The 23,838-nt window shown below is 48.3% G+C and overlaps 1 protein-coding gene across 1 annotated transcript; it reads left to right on the forward strand.

The window, feature by feature from the left end:
- Positions 1-4,408: 4,408 nt before the first annotated feature.
- LOC120680947 (ABC transporter B family member 19-like) lies at positions 4,409-9,858 on the forward strand. Its single transcript, XM_039962515.1, has 10 exons — positions 4,409-5,335; positions 5,459-5,513; positions 5,586-5,761; positions 5,865-6,029; positions 6,116-6,419; positions 6,479-6,802; positions 6,898-7,121; positions 7,206-7,537; positions 7,595-9,110; positions 9,424-9,858. The coding sequence occupies exons 1-10, from the start codon at positions 4,409-4,411 to the stop codon at positions 9,769-9,771; spliced, it is 4,371 nt and encodes a 1,456-aa protein (XP_039818449.1). The 3' UTR covers positions 9,772-9,858.
- Positions 9,859-23,838: the final 13,980 nt, after the last annotated feature.

Consider the following 23,838-nt stretch of genomic DNA (forward strand, 5'->3'; position numbering starts at 1 on the left):
TTGAGTTCATTGTCGAGCCGGAAGAACATCAAGGCAAGCAGCTAAGTATGATTCCTTGTGCCTACTTAATTTGATTTAACATAGTTATCTCACTTGGGTATTAATATCTATGTATTATACTAATGCATTGCATTTTTGTACCTACTTTCTTGCATTACCTTTTCTTGATTTGTTATCCTTATCCTTGTCAGTTGATAGTCAATTAATTAATCAACTTGACTAGATGCTTAGCTATGCTTAGAATACAGTTATAACTTGAAAGGAAAGAAAAGAATGGTTAGAGACACTACACTCACTTGGTTATCTTTGATCTCACATGATTCGGTTTAGGATATGTTGGAAAGGTTGGTGATGGTTTTGTTGGAAGAATAGTAGTATCATGGTTCGAGCGGAATGGTAAGGCCTAGAGAAAGGAGTCTTGGAGGCATAGTTTGCTCGAACAGATTAAGGACCGTCCGTGGATGACCTCAGTTTTGAGCATTTTGTTGTACTACCCATATCCAAAATATTGGTAATGATGAGCCAATTACCTCCTTTGACTTGCTCATTGAGGTCCGGTCCTAGATGTGTGGACCAGGGGCTAGGTACAGAGGCTTAGGGGTGCCCCTAGTGGACCTAGGTGTCTCTCCACGCAAGCTAGGCATACCCTCAATGGTCGAGGCTTGTGGGGAACGGTTGACGTGAGTACCCCCTTATCCAACATGATTAGTTAGGTGAGCCTTATGGTCCTTTGGATAGTGTGGGTAAAGAAGTACACCCTTGCAAAGTTAAAAATCAATTTTAATTGCTGCTCTCTCGGTTATGAGCAAGCTCCTTATCCAACGAATTCTTCGTAGAAAGTTTCGCGTATGATGGAAATAGTTCATATAACCTTTATGATTAATTACTTGTTCTTGGCATAATCAACTAAAATTAGTGTGGTGAGTTGGGAAGGAATAATTAATTTTGATAGAGAGCCAGATGTTAGTTACAGAGCTCATGCTTATGCAATAATAACTTAAACCTAAAGCCTCATCTTTTGAGCCTTCTTGCATAATCCTTGTTTATTTATTCGTGTAAGCCTTGCAAGTACCTTTTGTACTTATGTTGCTTTCTAATCTAAGTTGCAGGTGAGCCCGAAGTTGTTTTTAGCCACTTTATCCCGCCATCCTGGCACGGGAGAGGAGTAAGCAATGTGACCATGATGGTGCCCTTAAAAAATACGCCATTGCTTATGCACTTTTATTAATTTATCTGCTGCATAACTTGTATTTGTGAGAGCATGACGAAAACATTGAACTAAATTTCATCTCTTTTTATGTTATTCGTGAGCCCCAGGCTTGTAATGGAAGATTAAACCTCTTTAAACTTCAGTTTTAAACCTCCTACGTCTTGAACTTTTAATATTTATGTTGAACTCTTGCAATGACTAAAATTGTTCTTTACGGTTCATTGGTGATCTATCTATTTGTAAACGGTATATGTGCTTGATCTTAGGCATGTTGTAGAGCATATACCGGGACTACCAGATTTGATATCATTTTAAGTTCATGACATGTTGGTTGTTGAAGTCTTTAGATGTGGGTTAGCATGTGTCATGCTCTTATGAGGACATGTGTCATCTCTTATCTTAAAAATAATGATCGATGGTTTGCATAAAACGGTGTCAAATTGAACAGTTCTTACACGTGGTTGCCGCGTGAATTTTTTTTGCCGCTACGCCCTTTTTAGTGGCCAGCAAAATCATCTCGCTGCTCAAGCACTACAGACCATTCTGTTATGATGACTGTTTACATTAAGGGAGTTGGGCATCCTGACACTTTTCCCAGAAAACAGACAAGGTCAAAACTTTCGATTTACTGCAATAATAGATATTTTCACAAAAACTCAAACAGTTAGACAGGTCCCTACTAGACACTTGCCAGTTATGAATCAGACATGCCGAAAACTTGTCAAGCAGGAACCGTTTATTGCGGCTCTGTGCCTTAACGATGGCACGGCAGGTTTACTTACGGTGATGAGTTTTTTGCCCGGACGCATGGGTGGCGGTTTAGTCTTAGAATTGGCAATCATTAGTGTGTCGGTTTATGTCAGAGCTTTTTGTATCAGGCTGTGTGCTCCTAGAGCAGAGGTCGGGAAAATTTCAAAACGATGTTGATGTATATCCCTCCTGAAATCAATAAAGGTTCCCCTTTCAAAAAAAGGCTGTGGCTATTTCGAATGTTCACCATGGCTTTCCATCTGGAAGCGTTGGAAGGCTTGTTTGTATTCAATTCCCACGTAGTTGTCTACTGCCTAATGAGCCATATAAACAATTCTGTCATGATGTTGAACCTTTGGGTGGTGATGATTTCTATGACATGGCTGAGTTCTGACCCTTCTTCGAAACTAATAACTAAATCCGCATGCCTGGATTCCTCAAAACAGGACATATCTCACAACCTACATCGTGCTGTATCTTGCCATTTGGAAGAGAGAGAGGCGTGGCCCCTTACGCAAGGAAACAAACACTACTCACCTTTCTACAGTAGACAGCGAAGGAAAAAAAATCTTTTAGTCGGATTTTCTTCTCCATATGGCGAGGGATCGTGGTGAATGGCTGGATCATTGGTCACACTCCACCACGCCTAGGCCAGTAGATCGATCCCGCTGGAGACAAGTGATAGAATAAGGTGATGCACTGATGCTCTTTGTCAGAATTTGCTAAACTTCCAAGCACCAACCGTATAAAAAATTTCCGTTAGTGCGTTGTTGACAGCTTTGGTAGCCACACCAAATTGGTCCCGTTTTTGTATCTAATAGATGAAAGTGGTAAACTTTAGCACTAATTTCTTCAAATTGGAGTGGTTAAAAGCAAAGATTCAAAAACTTTAGCATGTACATGAGTGCTAATATATACTAAAATTTAGCCCTCAGCTTTAGCTCCTCCAAACAAGGCATGCTGGTTACACATGTTAACTTGTTGAATCATTCGAACAAGCTCCCGAACATTGGGTGAGAGCTCGTGCTGTCTTGCAAATGGTATGCACACACGATGAAGTAACTCCTTTTTGTTGTTTTATCAAATTTCTTACATGACATCATGGATTGCTAATTCATTCCACGAGGGCATATTCACCGTTCAATATGTGCTCTGTTTGTTTCTAATTGGCGTATTAGAATTTTAAAAAGTCTTTTGAGTGATATTTTTCCACAAATTATTCTTCCAATATATTATCGATTGCTATTAGTGTAATGTCATGAAAAAGTCCTCTAAAATAGGAATATATTTTTTAATTTCTAGCTGTGAGAAGCAGAAGCGGGTACCGCACCCGTTCCTAAAAATACATTTTTAACTACTCTTAATCTTTTCGTTGTAGTGTTCACCAAATATTTATGCACTAAACATGTTTATAAATTGATTAGTTAATTGTAAAGAAATTCTTAAACGCCATGAAGAAAATGAACTTTTAAGTTAACTCAAAGCAGCGGTGAATTAACAAAGTTGCAAACGGTTGATTTAGCGAAAAGAGAAGGAACTTTGCTGTTCAATTGGGGTTTAGATGTTGCAATCCCTCCAAACCGACCAATCCTGGAATTTTTTTGTTTTGTTCTTCCTCTCCGATCCCCATCTGTTTCTACCGCGACAAATCAAGTAGCTATCCACTCCCCAATGTCTGCAATATGCTGTCCATGATGGGCCTTCAACACCAAATCCGTTTCAGCGACACTGCCCGCTTGTCTTCCCTCCCTCCCTCCCTGTCCCCACCCACCTGAAGATCCGATACCGCCTACAACCATTGCTGCCTGCACCACCATGTCAACCGACACCATAACCTAACTTACCAGGAGCGATGATTTTCTTCTATGGATGCAGTATCACTTCTGTGCAAAAAAATTTCGTAAATTGTGGAGGTGATTTGATAGTCGTGTTTTAGGCTAGAAAAGATAGTGGAGAGTCCATACGTTATATATTGTTTGTGTGAGTTAAGTGGCGCAAAGGACGGAAGTGTCAAATAGGTAATAAATTAAAAGACAACCGTTAACTTCACTGTACAAATACATTTTTGTTTTGAGGGCACACTGTGCACAATACATTGATCAGCTGATCCAAAGCACAGAATGGTTTACTGATATTTTCCACCTAACTAAAAGGCATTTTACTTGGTCCAAAATTTACGGCCGCTCACCGTTGTATGTGAGTCAACGAATATTATATTACTGCTGCAGTGTGTGAGAGCCAAGGGATGGTCTTGGCCTGGCACCAACTTGCCAATTGCAACGTGACAAAGCTTCGTTGTATCCTAAGGCGATGCGGCAGAAGTCGCGCTCCCGTCCAAATCACAGAGCACCATCGGGAGCTGCAGCCGAGGGGAGCCTTTTCCTATCAAACCGAACGCCGCGCTCGGCAAATTGGCCTAGCTAGGATTCTTCCGCCAGTTGTTCTCTCATGGATGACTTCTCCTTCTCCCGCTCCGGCAAGCACCAGCGTCGCCGGCAAGGCGCGCGTTCTCCCTTCACCACGGCAGACAACTCCACCTCTTTTGCCGCCCCTGTGCTGGTCGGGCGCCGGGGCCTCGATGACAAGTCGTGGCAGAGCTCCGTGTCCTGGCAGCCGGACACGTCGTGGGCGCAGCCGCACGGCCTCGGCGCAGCCATCGGGCCATGGGCACCGGCGGGGTCGTCGGAGTCTGCCTCCCGGCGTGGGCCAGCGCTTTTCCGCCGGACAGCAAGGGACTACTACTTGTCAACACGGTCGTCGAGACGAACATACCGAGACCGGTCGTCGGTGGCGAGGCAGCCCCGAGCTGGCGGCGGCAAGCGCCTGGAGCTACAGAGTGTCGTGACCGACGCGAGCCGCGCCATCGTTGTGGCGCCCAACACTTCTTTTGCCAGCAACGATGACATCGTCAGCTCGACCACCGCCGTTCGCACGGCCGCCGGCCTAGACTCCGGAGACAAGGCGATGGTGAAGCACAGCGGCACCTACAACAACGCCATGTCCCGTGAAGTCTCCTTTTCGCGCGACAACCACGACAAGCTCTACGTTCCGCCGCGGCGGGACGCGCCTAGTTTTGGCTACGACGTCAGCGTCGCGTCGTACAGCCACAGCCAGCGCTACGACGACGGCGGCGGCTACAGTTACGACGGCGAGGACGACGGCGACTGTGAGATCGAGGTGAGGATCGGAAAGCCTGTCAGCATCTCCGGGCTGTTTAAGTACTCGACACCGTTAGACATCCTCCTCCTCGTTCTCGGGTGTGTTGGTGCCACAATCAACGGTGGCTCACTTCCCTGGTACTCGTATCTGTTCGGGAATTTCATCAACAAGGTTGTCAACACCGATAAGGCACAGATGATGACGGATGTCAAACAGGCAAGTTCGTTGTGCTATAATAATTAGACACGAAATTACCAAAATAACACACACACACACACAGAAATTCACGCGACCAGATTACTTCGAAGCTAATCGTTTTACAAACCACCTTGGTTGCAGATCAGCTTTTACATGGTGTTTCTTGCTGCAGTAGTTGTGATAGGGGCCTATCTTGGTAAGCATGCTGTTTTGGTATTTCCTTTTCAAGTCAGCACGCATGTTCTTGACAAGCTCTGTGAGCGTACAGAGATCACGTGTTGGAGGATCATTGGCGAGAGGTCGGCGCTCCGCATACGACGGGAGTACCTAAAGGGGGTGCTGAGGCAAAAGATTGGGTTCTTCGACACGGAGGTCAGCACGGGCGAGGTGATGCAAAGCATCTCCAGTGATGTCGCTCAAATCCAGGATGTCATGGGAGAGAAGGTAACAGAGTAGTAACACACGGAGTGAGTGAAGAGCCCTGAATTAGTGCTTGGTACTGAACAAGGCAGGTGATTAATTAATTGTCTGTTACATGCAAAATAAGATGGCAGGCTTTGTGCATCACGTCTTCACCTTCATCTTCGGTTACGCGGTCGGCTTCACCAAATCATGGAAGATTGCTCTTGCGGTCTTCGCTGTCACACCTCTCATGATGTCCTGCGGCATCGCCTACAAGGCCATCTATGGCGGCCTCACCGCCAGGGACGAGGTCAGCACGCTCAGTGTACTGGGCTGAAATAATCTTTTTCTTTTCTTTTGTTTGCTTTGCTTTAATTTAATTCGGTTGTGTACTAGGCATCATACCAACGTGCAGGCAGCGTGGCCCAGCAGGCGATCAGCTCGATCCGGACTGTCCTCTCCTTCGTGATGGAGGACCGGCTGGCTGACAAATACGCTGAGTGGCTGAACCAGGCAGCTCCAATCGGTATAAAGATGGGCTTCGCCAAGGGCGCAGGTATGGGCATGATCTACCTAGTAACCTACTCCCAGTGGGCTCTGGCGTTGTGGTATGGCTCGGACCTGGTTGCCAAGGGCGAGATCAAAGGTGGCGACGCAATCGCCTGCTTCTTCGGTGTCATGGTCGGAGGAAGGCATGTATATATATCTATCATGTCCCAAGAATTGCATGCTTTCTTTTTGCTGATGGCAACCTCCTTGTGCGCAGGGGTTTGGCGTTATCGCTGTCCTACTACGCCCAGTTCGCACAGGGGACGGTGGCGGCGGGGCGAGTCTTCGAGATCATCGACCGGGTGCCGGAGATTGACGCATACGATAGCGGCGGTCGCATGTTGTCGACAGTAAGGGGGCAGATCGAGTTCAAGGACGTGGAGTTCACGTACCCGTCGCGCCCGGAGGCCATCATCTTGTACAACCTGAATCTTACCATCCCCGCTTCCAAGATGCTGGCGCTTGTTGGCGTTAGCGGAGGGGGCAAGTCCACTATGTTCGCGCTCATCGAAAGGTTCTACGACCCGACGCGAGGTGAAAAAGCAACATGGGATCTATGTTTCATGCATGTTTATTTGCTGGTGTGGTGGATGTGTTGTGATGATTCTAGGTTATTCGTGTTGGTGCAGGGACGATTAAGTTGGACGGCCAGGACCTGCCATCGCTAAATCTTAGGTGGCTGCGCTCGCTGATCGGCTTGGTCGGACAGGAGCCCATCCTGTTTGCCACCTCCATCATAGAGAACGTTATGATGGGGAAGGAGAACGCGACGAGGCAAGAGGCCCTCGCGGCCTGCACCAAGGCCAATGCTCACACCTTCGTCCTGGGCCTGCCAGATGGCTACGATACACAGGTGAGCTGTGAGCAAACTTGGACATGCCATGCTACAGTTACAGCTAGCAATTCTTACAGATTAATAAGGCTTCCCTGTTTATAGGTTGGCGACCGTGGGACCCAGCTGTCGGGTGGGCAGAAGCAGCGGATCGCGCTCGCGCGCGCAATCATCCGGGACCCGCGCATCCTGCTGCTGGACGAGCCCACCAGCGCCCTGGACGCCGAGTCTGAGGCTCTGGTGCAGCGGTCTATTGACCACCTTTCAGCCGGGCGCACCGTGGTGGTCATCGCCCATCGCCTCGCCACCGTCCGCAATGCTGACACCATCGCCGTGCTCGACCGCGGGGCCGTAGTGGAGTCTGGCCGCCACGCTGATCTGATGGCTCGGGGCGGTCCATACGCTGCCCTTGTGAAGCTCGCGGCGGACGGTGGCAGGTCCGACACCTCGGAGCCCAGCAAGCCAGCTGCCGCCGCCACGACTACGCACAACAGTTTCACCGATGAGTCAGGGTATGAGATGTCCATGATGTCCAAGTCACGGCACCGTGTGGAGACGATCCACGAAGAGGCGAGCCCGAAGGATGCTCCCGCAAAGTTCAGTGTCTCGGAAATATGGCAGCTGCAGCGGCGGGAAGGCCCCTTGCTGATCTTGGGTTTTCTGATGGGCATAAATGCTGGAGCTGTGTTCTCGGTGTTCCCGCTGCTCCTGGGCCAGGCCGTCGAGGTGTACTTTGATGCCGACACGTCAAAGATGAAGCGGCAGGTGGGCTATCTGGCGGTCGCCGTGGTTGGCCTCGGCGTGGCTTGCATCCTGACCATGATAGGGCAGCAGGGTCTGTGCGGATGGGCGGGTGCTCGGCTCACCATGCGTGTCCGAGACCGCCTCTTCCGCGCCATCATGAAGCAGGAGCCGGCGTGGTTCGACGAGGAAGACAACGCCATGGGTGTCCTCGTGACACGGCTGGCGCGGGACGCCATCGCATTCCGGTCCATGTTCGGAGACAGGTACGCCGTGCTCTTGATGGCCGTGGGCTCAGCCGGTGTGGGACTCGGCATATGCTTCGCGCTGGACTGGCGGCTGACGCTTGTCGCCATGGGCTGCACGCCGTTGACGCTTGGTGCCAGTTATCTCAATCTGCTCATCAACGTCGGCCCAAAGTCGGACGATGGCACGTACGCAAGGGCCAGCAGCGTTGCCGCTGGCGCCGTGTCCAACGTGCGCACTGTGGCTGCTCTCTGCGCCCAGGGCAACATCGTCCGAACCTTCAACCGGGCACTCGATGCCCCCGTGTCCAAGGCTCGGAGGAGGTCACAGATCATGGGCATCATCCTCGGGCTCTCCCAAGGCGCCATGTACGGCGCCTACACGGTCACACTTTGGGCTGGTGCTCTCTTCATAAAGAGAGACGAGTCCAAATTCGGTAACGTGTCCAAGATCTTCCTCATCCTTGTGCTAAGTTCCTTCTCTGTTGGCCAACTGGCTGGCCTTGCCCCCGACACATCCGGCGCACCAGCGGCCATCGCGGGCATACTGTCCATATTGAAGCGTCGCCCGACGATCAACGAGGATGCTGCCAAGCGGCGAACAATCAAAGATGGGAGGCCCATTGATGTGGATCTGAAGAATGTGACGTTTGCATACCCATCGCGTCCAGGTGTGACAGTGCTGAATGGATTCTCAATGCGCGTGAAGGCAGGAAGCACCACTGCAGTGGTCGGTGCGAGTGGTAGCGGGAAGTCCACGGTGGTGTGGTTGGTACAACGATTCTACGACCCGGTGGATGGCAAAGTGATGGTAGGGAGTATTGATGTACGGGAACTGGACCTCAAGTGGCTTCGAGGGGAGTGTGCGATGGTGGGCCAGGAGCCGGCCCTGTTCACTGGGTCCATAAGAGAGAACATCGGGTTCGGCAACCAAAAGGCTTCGTGGGCTGAGATTGAAGATGCGGCCAAGGAGGCCAACATCCATAAGTTCATTGCTGGGCTTCCCGATGGCTATGATACTCAGGTAACCAATCTTTAGCAAATCCACTATAAGATATTTCAGAAAATAATGGTAAGAAGAAGGCTTTTATCAAAATTTATTTTGACTTTTTCTTGCATGCTTATTCTGTAGTAGTTCATATTTTCCTAATATAAAGCTGTACAAGATACCTAGTACATCTTTCATAATAATAAATAATCATATGATGGTTTCAAAACAGACAATCACTTGCATTGAGGAAAATAAGCTTAAAAATGTACTCAAGCTACATAACTTCGCATTGTATACATATATGTTGCTGAAAAGGATTGCTGAACCATTGTTTTTTTTCCTGCAGGTAGGAGAGAGTGGGGTCCAATTGTCAGGGGGGCAGAAGCAGAGGATCGCAATTGCACGAGCAATCGTCAAGCAATCCAGGATACTACTTCTGGACGAGGCTAGCAGCGCGTTGGATCTTGAATCCGAAAAGCATGTGCAGGAAGCACTCAGGAAAGTCTCACGGCGTGCAACGACTATCGTGGTAGCACACCGCCTCTCCACTGTCCGTGAAGCCGACCGCATTGCTGTTGTCAGCAACGGAAGGGTCATCGAGTTCGGAAGCCACGACGACCTTCTAGCGAACCATCGTGATGGTTTGTACGCCGACATGGTTAAGGCAGAAGTGGAAGCGCAAGCGTTCGCCTAGAATACTCTGCTGCATGTAATTTCAGCAATTTGCTCATAATGATGATCAATTCTTGTTTTACCACCAAAAGTATTAGTAATACTTAGGTTTATTACATGTCAATGAATTTTTTACGAAATATTACTTGGACCACGAAATGAATAAATAAAGTATATGCAGAAGCTATCTTAGTCTTCCTATTACTATTTACAAGCACAATAACCATGTGTCAAAATGGAAATATTAATAGTGCTATTTTATTTTAAAACTTATAGAATTATTTAATTTCTACTAGTCGAAATGCACGTGTTACGTGCACATGTTTTAAAAAATAATAAATAAAATATTTTATTATACAAAAGATACAAAAGATAAACCGACCCTTATTTTGTCTGAAATAGTTCAAATATGTAGTGATCTAAAATAATTTATTGATATATAGTAATTATTATTAAACTAGTTTTATGCCCGTGCATTGCTACATGTGAAATATTTCCCTCCATAAGTATTAATTTTTGCCATGTGAAATATTTTAAACAACATATAATGATAGAGGCATACAGTTTGCCTTAAAATATTATTCTGGCTTCCTATACATATTACAAAGTATGCAAACGAGTTGGATATGTTATGTGCAACTACAAATTGGCAAAACTACATTATCTTGCTCTTGCTTTCTACATTCTCTCTGTTAGAAGATAATTGTATTGGGCTTTAGTTTGGGCTGTAGGGACCTGGCCACACAGCCTCCTTGGTTTGTGCACTGGCCCTAGTAGAGGATTGGGAAGGCTGATTGCCTTGTTAGGCAAAGATCCCTTGGTTGGTCATATTTCTATAAACCATCGCGATCCTTATCTATATATGTGTAACCCCTGTTCACCATATGCAATCAATCTATTTTTTCTAGCCATCTTTTTTCTTGGTATCAAGACACCGGGTTCCTCACCCGCCTCGCCTTCCGCTGCCCTAGCTCGCGCGCCAGGCCGCACCTCTACGCCAACGCTGCCCTTCCCACCTCCCGATGGCCAGACCCCACCCCCCCCCCCCTCTCCCACCGCGGCCGCCAAGGCCCAAGCTGCCGATGTCGCCGCCCAGGCAGAGCACGCAGCCCAGGCCGCCGCCTGTCAGACTCGGGGCAGCGGGACTGCTCACAAGCGTAGAATGTTCTATAGTAAGAGATAGCGCATGGATGTAATTTACCTCTTTTGTAACTACCCGAATAGGCGTAGAGCTAGATGTAGTACAAGAAAACTACCCGGTTGAGTTGAGGTAGGGCTTCAACAGTACTCGGCTAGGACTTTCCATGTAACTTTGTTCCCCCACGATATATAAGGGCGGGCAGGGACTCCCTCAAAAAGAGACAACCTCATACAACATCTAAGGCAATACAAGCAACCACACAGGACGTAGGGTATTACGCACCTTGTGGCTTGAATCTGTCTAAATTTTTGTGTTCCTTGCACCATCGAGTCTAGAGCTAGTTGATCCCTTGCCTATAATCCTACTGCTAAGGGTATACCTGAGCAGACTTGGTGGCTAAACACCAACAGCTGGCACGCAAGGTAGGGGGTTCGGCGAGTTCACTAGCAAATTTGATGGCCGAATCAAGCGACACCAACACCATGCCTGAAGGCACAACTCTCATTTTTGGTTCCTGGGCCTGCACGGCTGACTGATCAGGCGGCTTCACCGGCCACCTGATCGCCCCCAAGGAACCAAAAGCAATTACCAATGATCAACTCGCTGAAACAGCTGAATTCGGCGGGAATCCATCAACTCAGGCTTCACCTGACTCCAACTCGGAAAATGCGGCGAACATTCTGACTCCAACTCGCCTTAGCGAGTCAGCTGAGTCCGACACCACTCACGATTCCTAAAATTTTCAATCTTCCGAAACTCTTGGAAAATACGTGGCTTACCTCAAATCTACCAAGCGCCCTAAGGTCATAAACTCGGAACTACTCGACGGAGTGGATCGAGTCTCACGATCCATTGAAGGATGTATCAAGCTCGCAGAATCCATTCTCAGCCTAACCAAGACACAGCAGAACCCAGAAACCTCAAACGTACGACGTGATCGGATAGGTGACATGCTTTCTGGGATCGATCGAGTTGATTCAACACTCATCGAATGCATCAACATGGCTGAGAAGACTCATCGACTGCATCAACAAGACTCGACAGGAAAATCCTGTGGGAAACCTAAGAAGGCAAACCCCCGGCTTAAACGGATAGGACCGCCTCTCTCAGGGAACCCCCAGGTTCCCTCACCAAAACCTGTTCACAAGTGGACTCCTGAACCCTCTGATTTCTCTGATCCCCTATTCGATGACCTCCTCTCTCATGGAAAGTCTTGACAACCTCGAAACATATGACGATCTCAAGGACTGGTTAGAGGATGTAGACCTATTCATGGAGGCAATGTGTCATTCACCCCACGTGGCTGACCTCCTCTGGCAGGAAGCCAGGCTTAAAAACCAGAAAGAAACTTCCAAACTCCCAGAAGAATCCAGCGAGTCAATTTTCGACAAACCCTGGACCAAAAAGCTAGAAGGATTAACTCCAATCCAATTTTGGCAGCACTGGATGAATGAGAACACTCTCCGAGTAGAGATGGGCATCCCGCTCCTCGCTCACCCAAAACACAAAAATCGGTGGATTTACTGATTCCAAGTCCGAGTACTCCTACGACTCGGAGGACGAACTGGAAAGCCTAATCCAGTACAGCAAAGAGGCTGAAGCCAAGTCGACTACGAATTCCAAAACCGATCAGGACTCCAACCAGATCATATGTTCAACCCCGGAAGGACGGACGGTGCGTCTAGAATAGTCGGGACTCAACAATCGATCCGCTGGGATTTCTGATCCTCAGATCGACTAACTCCCATTCAAAAAAGGCGCCCCGTTAGACCCGCTGGAAATTAAAGAAAATCAAGACGTTGAAGACCTTTGTCGTGAAGTCTTCATGGTGCGTATCTCCGAGCTCCACGAATCATATGATGATTCGATGGAGCACCTCAACCTCGACGACTACAATTTTGATGACTATGACGAGTACCTCTCTGACAACATGGAATCTACTCCCATGGTGATCACCGAAGTCAAGGCCAGCATCAAGCAAGACCCACCCTTAGCTCCACCACATGTAACGGTCACCGTTCAATTGGAAGACAAGCCTGTAGCGGAAGATTTCTACAAGCGCCGTCATGTTTGCAACCAGAAGTGGGCATTCAGGTGCCAGCGTGTTGCCGATCGTCGCCAAGAACAGCAAGGCGACAACTACGACTACTCCAACAGCGATCTCTGCAACGTGATCAACATTGGGCACGACGCCCGCAATGTGATCATCTCAAGAATAAAGAAGCGTGAGGAAATTGAGGCATGTAGCCCTTCTTCCAACTACCGCATCCCAAAAGACCGCCCAGGATCCTCCAAGAAGCGCAAGCATGTGAACGCTGACTCTCAGGGCGGGTCCCGTGAGCAGCACCGTGCAGAAGCGCCTCTTGGTGGAAACAGAATCGACAAGATGCTTCAACGCAAGTGCTGGTTGCATCCAAAAAGCTCTCACACAACCTTCGAGTGCAACTCACTACGCAAGGCTCTTGGGGCACCTCTGATGCCCAATTCTTTACCGAGAGTCTAGTCGACTACCTCGCTATTAGAACTCTTCTAAACATTTTCATATTTAGTTATGTAAACCATTGCACAAGTGTGTATCAGTTTGGGGTAGCGGTAGGTCTTAAGAGTCAGACTCTATTACTTTAAAAGTACTGTTCTCGCAAAATTATAAATAAAATTGATTTCCATCAAATCGACTACTCGTGCTTGGATCTTAGTATCCCAATCATATACTCCAAACATGACCTACACCTTCCCTCCAACTACATCAAGTTCCTTGTCTTCCTTGAAAAGATTTGGAACAATTATCGAAGTAGTTTTTTAGGCTACTGTTTCACAGAAAAGAAACGCTTCCTTCGAGGTGCTTCCTTTTATCTAAAAGGGGTCGTACGTAGTACTAATTACGCAGGCGTGCCAGTATACATTCGTATACAAAATCAAATAAATGCGCAATAAACACAAGGAACAAAAGTGTACGGGAAAACATCACTTTATTCATTCATGATAGAATTACAAAGTACAATTTCCCGCGTCATATAATGTATTGCACCGAGTAGCATCTTGACAATCAGAGGATTGCTTAATTTCTGGTTCCCGTGGCCTCTAAAGGTGCTCCGGTTAATTACATCTGCATTGGACTGCAGAACACATCCGATTAAGCTATGCTGATGGTCATAATAGTCATCTCCATATGAACATGAGGAGTTATCTCCGAGTATGCATAAGCACAAGCAAATGAAAATGATGGGTGCTAGAGCCTCGTCAGCTTCTAACAAAGTATCCGGCCTCGTTATGCAGATTCCCAAAATGAAGTCTCAAGTGTTTGGCCTCGTCGGTCACGAACAAAACAATTCCGGCCTCGTCGGTCACGGAAAAGGAAAATCCCAGCCTCGTCGGTCAGGGGAGAAAAGAAGACTTCATGTGGTTCACCGGCCTTAACGGTGCGTAAGAATGGTATTGCGATGATTGTGAGACTTGCTCATGTAATACTTAGGAAATCTCTCCTGGTGTAAACTGTGGAGATTGACGGTAGGATATCTGATCAACCCATTCAACTACTTGGGCAGTAGAGGGGCGAAAGACGAGCGGATAGAGCATTAACAGCCCAGCTGATATTGATCCCTCATATAGTAGCCAAATATTGAGACGGAAGTACCCGGCTTTACGAGAAAGGCCCAGCACTTTTACTAGCTCCTGACAGTACGGATGCATGATTTGATTTGCACTCACATTTATTTGATGTATAGCTGCGGGTCTCATAAGTAAACATGTATTGCCCTGGACTTAATCGTCACAACAATAAGACATGCTGATTTTCATTGAACACGTGCAATGTTCTGGACTTTAGCTTCTTATTTTGTCACAATAATAAGACGTGCACAAACTCATAATTATCCAGATCAAGAGACCGCCATGGCTGCTGGGCCGTCATTATATTGGGCTGCTCACGAAATGGAGAGGGTCATCGCCGGGCCGTACTATGTGTGGCTGCCGGGCTCGCCGCATTCGCCGCCTGCCGGAATCGTTGCCGTGGCCGCCGTACGCGGACTGCCGGGCTTGCCGCCGCCGCCGGAATCGCCGTCGCATGGCCGTGGTACGCGGACTGCCGGGCTTGCCGCACTCGCCGCCCAACGGAATCGTCGCCGTGGCCGCCGGCATGACTGAACTAAAGTTTCGGCCGGCTGCCATGCTTGTTGCCGGAGTGCCGCCGTGCTTGTTGATCTTGATCAGCATCTGAACCGGGGCCATGCACCTATGCATGCAACGAACATGCATGCAACGAGCTTAGTTAAATAAAATAAAGAATCTCACCGTGAGCATGAGCAGCCATGTCGATCGTTAACGGCAAGGTCGACGGTGAGGAAGTGCTTGACGAGGTGGCCGGTGGTGTCGATGTCGCGTGCCGAGAGCTTGACAAAGTCGCCAGCGACGAAGTGCGGACAGAGCTCTGGCGAGGATGGAAGAGCTTGTGCTTGCAGATGGCTTCAAGCTGCGACGAAGATGCTGACAGAGCTCCGGCGAGGATGAAGAGCTTGTGCTTGCAGATGGCTTCAAGCTCGTGGAAGGGAATGTGTGCGTGCGTGCGTGCGTGCGTGCGTGCGTGCGAAATGCGGAATGCGGCTGTGTGTGTATCGTGAGGGTGGAGGGGCCTCCCTTTTATAGGCTAGCAGTGCTAGCTTGGGCGTCAGGCTGCCGCAGATTTTGGAGGGCATTCCGTTGAGCGCCGCCGCTAGTCAGTTTCAACAAACAATATCTAGTTTTGCTTGCCGGCCAAGATCAACGATGGATATCTGCTATTTAGACTTGAAGATAATCATTGGTGTACGGATATAGCTCCCTCAAATGCCGATAGAGATAAGTACCCGAATATTGCTTGCTTGTGCTCAAAGATTCCCAACGGCATCCATCTTTATCTCTTGCCTGCTTAAAATCAACTAGCCGCTCATGGGTAGAAGCTTCTGGAACTTTCCAACCTTCTAGAATTATGTGGGCCACGTTGGTCATCTGTGGGCCCAGCTGTATCTCAGTACGCGTTACTGTACGCCGGCCAGCAAAATACGTTCATTTGTTTATATGTAAGTGTAGCTAATAAATTTATACGCAGAATGGACGCATTGCGTGTGGCCATGCACAATTATATTGACGTGATTAATGGCCCCAACTAACCTTGTAATTATGTGATTAATTTATAACTGTCGAGAGTTCCATCATAATTAAATGGGCTTAACAATGTTAAAGCCACAAAGCAAATAAGCCATATGCATGGGCTATGTGTACATTCTTAGTAACAATAAATCATTAATAGCCTCAAATGATTCTCGTGTTACTTTAAATGCCAAAATTTCATCGTACAGCTACGACCTAATTTGGAAAACTTTATAGAGTTTTTCCCACTTGATTAACCTTACGAGGTTCATCCTAACCGGATAACTCTATAGAGCTCTTTCCTGTCCTCAAGTACGACACTCTAATGTGGAAAACTCCATAGTGTTTTTCCCACTTGTTGTCGAACCACTTCCTGGCCAAACCACAGTTTTTGAGGGCGTGTTTGACGGGATAAGCATGGTTGGGGCAAGGCTTCTCGAGCAAGTCATCGAAGAAGCGAGGGGAGACGTCCACCAGGGCCTTGCGGCCTTGTGCTCGACGGCGGCAACATACTCGCCTCCGCCCTTACGCTTGTTGTTTTTCTTCTTCCCAGGGTGGCCCGAGGTGCCTTCACCGGCAGCTTCATCGCGCTTGGCCTTTCCACCCTAGGCGCGGTCGAAAATCTCCCCCACAGCATCCTCGCCGAAAGCGTGGTTGGTGGCAATGTCGAGTAGCTCCTTGGTGGTGCGCGGGCCTTTGCGCCCGAGCTTGCGAACCAAGATCTTGCAGGTGGTTCGAGAGATGAACGCACCTATGACGTCGGCGTCCACCACGTTGGGGACGGCGTTGCACTCCTTGGAGAAGCGACGAATGTAATATCGGAGGGACTCTCCTACCTTTTGCCGGCAGCTCTTGAGATCCCAAGGGTTCCCTGGGCGCTCGTACGTGCCCTGGAAGTTCCCCACAAAAATCTTGCGCAGGTCCACCCAGCCGTGGATCTGGTCTGCGGGAAGGTGCTCGAGCTAGGTTCGAACAGAGTCAGCGAGGTAAAGAGGGAGGTTTCGGATGATGAAATCATCCCCCTCAGCCCCGTCAGCTTAGCATGCAGGTGGTAGTCATCAAGCCAAAGGCCGGGGTTTGTTTCCCAAGCGAACTTGGCGATGTTGGCAGGCGGGCGGTACCGTGACGGCACGCGCACACTACGGATGTGGACGTTAAAGACCCTGGGACCCGGGCATTCAGGGTTCATGCTCCGATCCTCGCTGCTGTCATAGCGGCCGCCTCGATGCGGGCGGTAGCCATGGTTGACCGAGACCATGCCGTCGTTGTCATCGTCATCGTCATGCCCGCGTTGGCGGGAGTTGAGGACTTGACACGTGTCGTAGTTCGCGCCCATCCGCTGATGAATGGGCGCGACCGAACACCTCCTGCCCTGGCGGGGAGGCATAGGCTGTTGTTCCCCGGGGCATGGGGCCTCGTCTTGATGCTCCTACGGCCAGAGGGACGGCGCGCAACCGCCATCAGCCCCACGCACCACGGAAGCATGTGTATTGGCTTGAGAGACCCGAGCAAGGGAAGCAGCGCTCTCCGCTTGCTGATCCACCGCAAGGTGGAGATACCACTGCATCCGCTCGCAGGCCTGCTTCTCCTCAGGCGTGGCGGGGGGAGGCAGACTGTCGAGGATGGCCGCCGCTACTGCCACATTATGGCTTGCTCGTTCGAAAGGTGAAGGTGCCTCTGCGTCGTTGTTGATCTTCTACTGCACCTCAACCACTCGAGGGCGCGGCGCTTGACGTCACACGTGAGCTGGGCGCGGTCGCGCTGGAGCACGAGCTGCACTTCTCGGAGCTCCTTCTCGCGTGCCTGAAGCTGCTCCAATGGTACCTACGGCTGTGGGGCGTTGTTCCTCGGTGCCGGCGCGGGGGGAGGTGCCAACAGGCCTGCCGGCGCCTCGTCTCCCACCCCAAGGTCCACTAAGGAGCCTTCCCGGATTTCCACCACGAGGCATTCCAGCGACGGGTGTTGACTCCCGCTGCTGGAAACCGAGCTTGAGTCAAGCGACTCCTCCTCGAGCAGGTCAAACACCGAGTCCGTGGCATAGTCGGTCATCGCTACTAACCCGCAGTCACCGGGTTTCGCAGTGAATGGCACCGCTAGAGAGTGGCGATAGCACGCCGTGGCGTTCGGCAGTCCGAACGGGTACGTCTTTGTGGCGGCGTTGAACATGACGTCAGCGGAGAGAAGCTCTCCTCCGGCGAGTTGCACCGCAATGTTTGCAAACACGAACTTGGCGATGCGCATGTCTCCCTGGGTCGAATGCGGGCCCAGGAAAGTATGGAGTTGGCGCTCTAGCATTGCGCTGTCAAAACCGTGCGGCTGCTCGCATGGAAGGATATCGTCCTCCCAAGTGCACAGCTGCATATCTTGTGGGACCTCGGTGATGATACCGAGGCCACCGCAGAAGAACGGGGCTTGGATCCGCTCTAGGGTCACGTCAAGGGTGATGATGAAGTCCAGGCTGCCGAAACGCACGCGTGCGCCCGGCACCCAGTCTCCGACGCAGTAGGCCATCCGAAGCCTGGTGATGTCGTGTGACGCATTAGATCCCCTACCTGGCGCACCAACTGTCGGTTTTCCGTATCACCAGCTAGTAAATTGTGTGCGCGTCACTACTCCAGATGATAATGCAAGGATTCGACACGAGTGTTTATACTGGTTTGGGCGGAATGTCCTGACGTCCAGTTTGAGCACTCGTGCTCTTGCACTCAAGTTTGCAGTAGGGGTTACAAACGGGAGAGAGAGAGAGGGCTTCCCAAATCTCTGTGAGTGTGTGTGTGTGTGTGTGTGTTCGGTCAATCAGTCCCCGTTGCATGGGGCACCCCCTACCCATTTATAGTCTTTGGGAGAGCCGGGTGGTCAGATACAAAATGGATGGAAAAGTAAGAGCAAAAGAAAAGAGGGGGTCGGAAGCGTTCTGACCCCCTTCCCTTCATCATGTCAGCCTAGGTATGACCGCTAGTCCTTCCATGTTTTCCGCCCTTAGCGGTCATGACGGATGGCCGGATGGGAGAAGTCTTGGCACGCTGTTGCTATCGTCCCATCGTCGGGAAACGTGTTGGCAGGTGCTTCGCCGATAGCACTGACGTCGGCAGGGATGGCCGTCCTTCCCCCCAATCCCTGAGGACAGTCTCCCCGTCCTTAGAGCTGACTTCAGGGGGAGTGGTCGTGTACCGTCCCATTGGTGAGGCGCTGTCACGTCGGGTTCCTGTCGTGACTGCCCGGGCTCGTGCTGAGGCGAGGTGAGTAGTCACGTCAGCCCACACGGGCCTCCCCTTGAATAATGATGGTCTTCGTACTGTGGAGCGGTCAAGCTGCCACGTGGTCTCGTACCTTCCCCCTCCGTAGGGGTCGGCCAGGGCGATATTTTCCCGTGGGGGTCGGGCGCGGCGGAAGCCAATCGTACGAGGCGGCGCGAGGTGGAAGCCGCCCCGCAGGGTTCGGCCTGAGGGAAGCGGTCCCTCAGGGATCAGAAGAGGTGGGGGCGGCTACCGATGGGCCATCCCAGCTCGTCCTGGGTCGTGCCTAACTTAATTTACTCAGGACTTTTATCATTTAACGATGGTTTAAGGGGGTACCTGTTATTTTTACCCCGATCACTAGTCGGTGCTAAAAAATACCACCAGTACGTGCCAACTTTTGCGAAACCTCCCCAATTTTTTTATCATTGTCTCCACATATGATATCATGATATCATGACAAATCTCACGATTTTTCTACTTCATTTAATTTTTTATTTAATTTAAAAACAATCTAGCCACATGTTCGTGATCATGTTTCATGAACAAGATGCTCAAATTTTCATTTGAATTCTTCGACAATGCCTCAAATTTGACTCAGTAACATGAATATCGTTTTTGCATTCATTATACAACATTATTCGAATCACTTGCTATTGACGGACGTTAAGTGCAAAATATAACCATCAACTATACTCATTAAAGAAGGAAAACCATACCTCTTACTCGCATATTTGTATCACTAACCTAGCTCCACAGTTGTTTTCGACGATTTATGTTTTCAGGAGCACAAGTTCGGAATAAAAAGAAAACACGAAGAATACGCAGACAAAGTCGCACAAAATCGCGTCCTGCGTAACACATGCAAGAGAGGCCCACAAACCAGACCACTACTAGAAAACGGGCCATCGGTCCTGACCATCGGTACCTTTGGCCGTCGACCGAACATGTGGAGGGCAATTGGCACCGGTTGGTGGTTCCAACCGGTTCCAATGCGTCACCATAGGAACCGGTTTGATCCACCACCCGGTACCAAATGAAGTCTGCGCTAAAGGCACCGGTTTGTAGGAATAACCGGTTCCTATGATAATGAAACGTGGCAGCTGCCAGGAGCTCGGGCCTAAGGCACCGGTTGGTGCCTTGACCCGATGCTATTGAATTAATTTTAGCACCGGGTCATTGAATTCAACCGGTGCCTTTGGCCCGAGCCTATAAATATCCCATCTCCTCCCCCTCTCAAGCTGCCGTGAACTCACTGTTCATGGCAGCTGAGTGGGGTGACGGGAGGCGAGTTTTTACTATTTTTTTTAAAAAAGGTTAGTTATTTTTTTTATAACTTAGCAATTAATTTTTAGAAATAGTTATTACTTGATTTAGTTTATATATGTGATAATTATTTATATTTGTAACATCTTATTTAAGTTATATACGTTATTAATTTATTTGATATTTGAATACTATCAAATTATTGTATTTATATGTTTTTTCAATTTATTTGATAAGTGAATAGTATTTATTTATTATAGTTATATGCATTATCAATTATATAAATATATTGTTATAAATTGGTATTATGAATGAACTATTTGTACAGTACAATGATGTATATAAATATATTGTATGTGGACCCAGATGAATCGACAATGGATGTACATGGCCGACCGGCGTTCAAAGGAGTTCATGGATGGCGTGCATGAATTCATAGAAACGGCCGAGAAACACAAGTATGGCGGTTTCATTCGTTGTCCATGCAAATTTTGTAAGAATGAGAAGGATTACTCATCATCAAGAACCATCCATAGTCACTTGTTCAATAGTGGTTTCATGCCGAACTACTATGTTTGGACCAAGCATGGCGAAAGAGGAATTGTGATGGATAATAATGTAGAAGAAGAGGACAGGATTCCTGACTTTGCAGCCAATTATAATTCCTTTTTCAACGACACTGCAATGGGTGAGCCTGAAGAAGATACTGAAGGATACGTTGCAGAAGATGATCTTGGTCAGATGCTGCGCGAAGCTGAGGAAGGTTGCGAAACAGAAAAGGAATCGAGAGATCTGAAGCGTATGTTGGAGGACTACAGAACATTGTTGTACCCTGATTGCAAACAAGACCAAAAGAAGTTGGGTACCACATTGGAATTATTGCAATGGAAGGCATCAAATGGTTTGTCTGACAAGGGATTCGAGGAGTTGCTGAAACTTATAAAAAACTTACTCCCTGAGGGTAACACCTTGCCAGAGACAACATACGAGGCAAAAAAAGTTGTTTGTCCTTTAGGATTAGAGCCACAGAAGATACATGCTTGTCCTAATGACTGCATCCTATATCGAGGTGAGTATGAAAATTTGGATTCATGCCCTGTATGCAACGCATGCCGGTATAAGATCCCTCGAGATGATCCAGGCGACGTTGAGGGGCTGCGTGTCAAGAAGAGAGTGCCTGCCAAGGTGATGTGGTATTTTCCTCTAATACCACGTCTGAAACGTTTGTTCATGAACAAAACGAATGCTAAATTGATGCGATGGCACAAAGAAGAACGTAAACAAGATAATATGTTGAGACACCCCGCTGATGGGTCACAGTGGAGAAAAGTGGACAGAGCATTCCCAACATTTGCAAATGATGCGAGGAATATAAGGTTCGGCTTAAGTAAGGATGGCATGAATCCTTTCGGTGAGCAGAGCAGTGGCCATAGTACCTGGCCTGTGACACTCTGTATATACAACCTTCCTCCCTGGTTGTGTATGAAGCGGAAATTCATTATAATGCCGGTGCTTATCCCCGGCCCGAAGCAACCCGGTAACGATATAGATGTGTATCTGAAACCACTGATTGAGGATCTTCTATTGTTGTGGAAAGATGAGGGTGTTCGTATGTGGGATGCGCACGCAGAGGATCATTTTAACCTGCGTGCATTGCTTTTCATAACCACCAACGATTGGCCAGCACTAAGTAACCTCTCCGGACAATCCAATAAGGGTTATAGGGCATGCACCAATTGTTTAGAAGAAACCGACAGCATGTACCTCAAGCACTGTAGGAAGATCGTGTATATGGGTCATCGTCGATTTCTTCCGATCAAGCACCCATTAAGGAGGAGGCATGCTCACTACGATGGAAAGGCAGATCATCGTACCAAGCCTAGGCACCGTTGTGGGAAAATGGTGTTTGAAATGGTCAAAGATATAAAAGTAGTATTCGGAAAAGGACCCAACAGCAGATCAGTGCAGAGTGATGACGGACGTGCACCTATGTGGAAGAAGAAGAGTATATTTTGGGAGTTACCTTATTGGGATGTCTTAGATGTCCGCCATGCAATTGATGTGATGCACCTAACAAAAAATCTTTGTGTGAACCTTCTAGGCTTCCTTGGTGTCTACGGTAAGCCAAAGGATACATTGGAAGCGCGGCAAGATCTTCAACGTCTGAAACAACGGGCCTCCCTACATCCAGAAAAAAAGGATAAAGGACGTCATTATCTAGGTCCTGCGTGCTACACTCTTAGTAAGGAAGAGAAGCAAAGTATGTTCGACTGTTTGAACAGTATCAAGGTGCCATCAGGCTACTCTTCGAATATAAAGAGGCTACTGAACTTGAAAGAGAAGAAATTCGCACACGTAAAGTCCCATGACTGTCACGTGTTGATGACGCAATTGATTCCAATTGCACTTAGAGGTATTCTACCAGCTAATGTTCGAGCAACAATCATAAAGCTATGCGCATTTCTCAACACAATTTCTCAGAAGGCAATCGATCCATCGAGTTTAAGCAGGCTACAAGAGGATGTTGTCCAAAGTTTAGTCAGTCTTGAAATGATATTTCCTCCATCATTCTTCAATATTATGACGCATCTTCTAGATCACCTGGTCAAAGAGATTGGTATTCTCGGTCCTATTTTCCTTCATAATATGTTCCCTTTTGAACGATACTTTGCAGTACTAAAAAAATACGTTCGTAATCGGGCTCGTCCAGAAGGAAGCATTGCGAAGGGTTACGTCACAGAGGAGGTCATTGAATTTTGTGTTGACTATGTGGAAGAACTCTGTCCAATTGGGATTCCAGTATCACGTTATGAGGGGCGGCTGATTGGAAAGAGCACACTTGGAAGAAAATCAGTAAATGCCACAGATCATGCCACGTTGAGCAAAGCACATCTAACAGTTCTGCAACAATCAGCATTGGTGGCTCCATACATGGAGGAGCACATGCAAATTGTGCGAAGTATATACCCTTTGAAGTCTGAGACATGGATTACAAAACATCATAACGATACATTCGCCACCTGGTTGCAGAAGGAAGTCATGGCCAACGATCAAATTCATGAGCAGCTAGCTTGGCTGGCCAGGGGTCCGGCAAATTCAATCCTGATGTACCAAGGATATGAAATTAATGGTTACACATTTTATACAAGAGCCCAAGATAACAAGAGCACCAATCAAAATAGTGGTGTCCGTATAGATGCCACCGACTCTAGTGGCCAAACGAACTCATATTTTGGTTACATTGAAGAGATCTGGGAACTCGACTATGGGCCGTTGAAGATACCTCTATTTCGTTGTCAATGGGTTAAACTCACAGGAAAAG

This window comes from Panicum virgatum, chromosome 7N (genome assembly GCF_016808335.1).
Source record: "Panicum virgatum strain AP13 chromosome 7N, P.virgatum_v5, whole genome shotgun sequence".
Taxonomy (NCBI): Eukaryota; Viridiplantae; Streptophyta; class Magnoliopsida; order Poales; family Poaceae; genus Panicum; species Panicum virgatum.

Coding starts and splice junctions, on each gene's coding strand:
- LOC120680947 (XM_039962515.1), top strand. CDS start 4,409: ATGGATGACTTCTCCTTCTCCCGCTCCGGCAAGCACCAGCGTCGCCGG. Junction 5,336..5,458: donor TGATGACGGATGTCAAACAG/GCAAGTTCGTTG, acceptor CCTTGGTTGCAG/ATCAGCTTTTACATGGTGTT. Junction 6,803..6,897: donor GTTCTACGACCCGACGCGAG/GTGAAAAAGCAA, acceptor GTGTTGGTGCAG/GGACGATTAAGTTGGACGGC.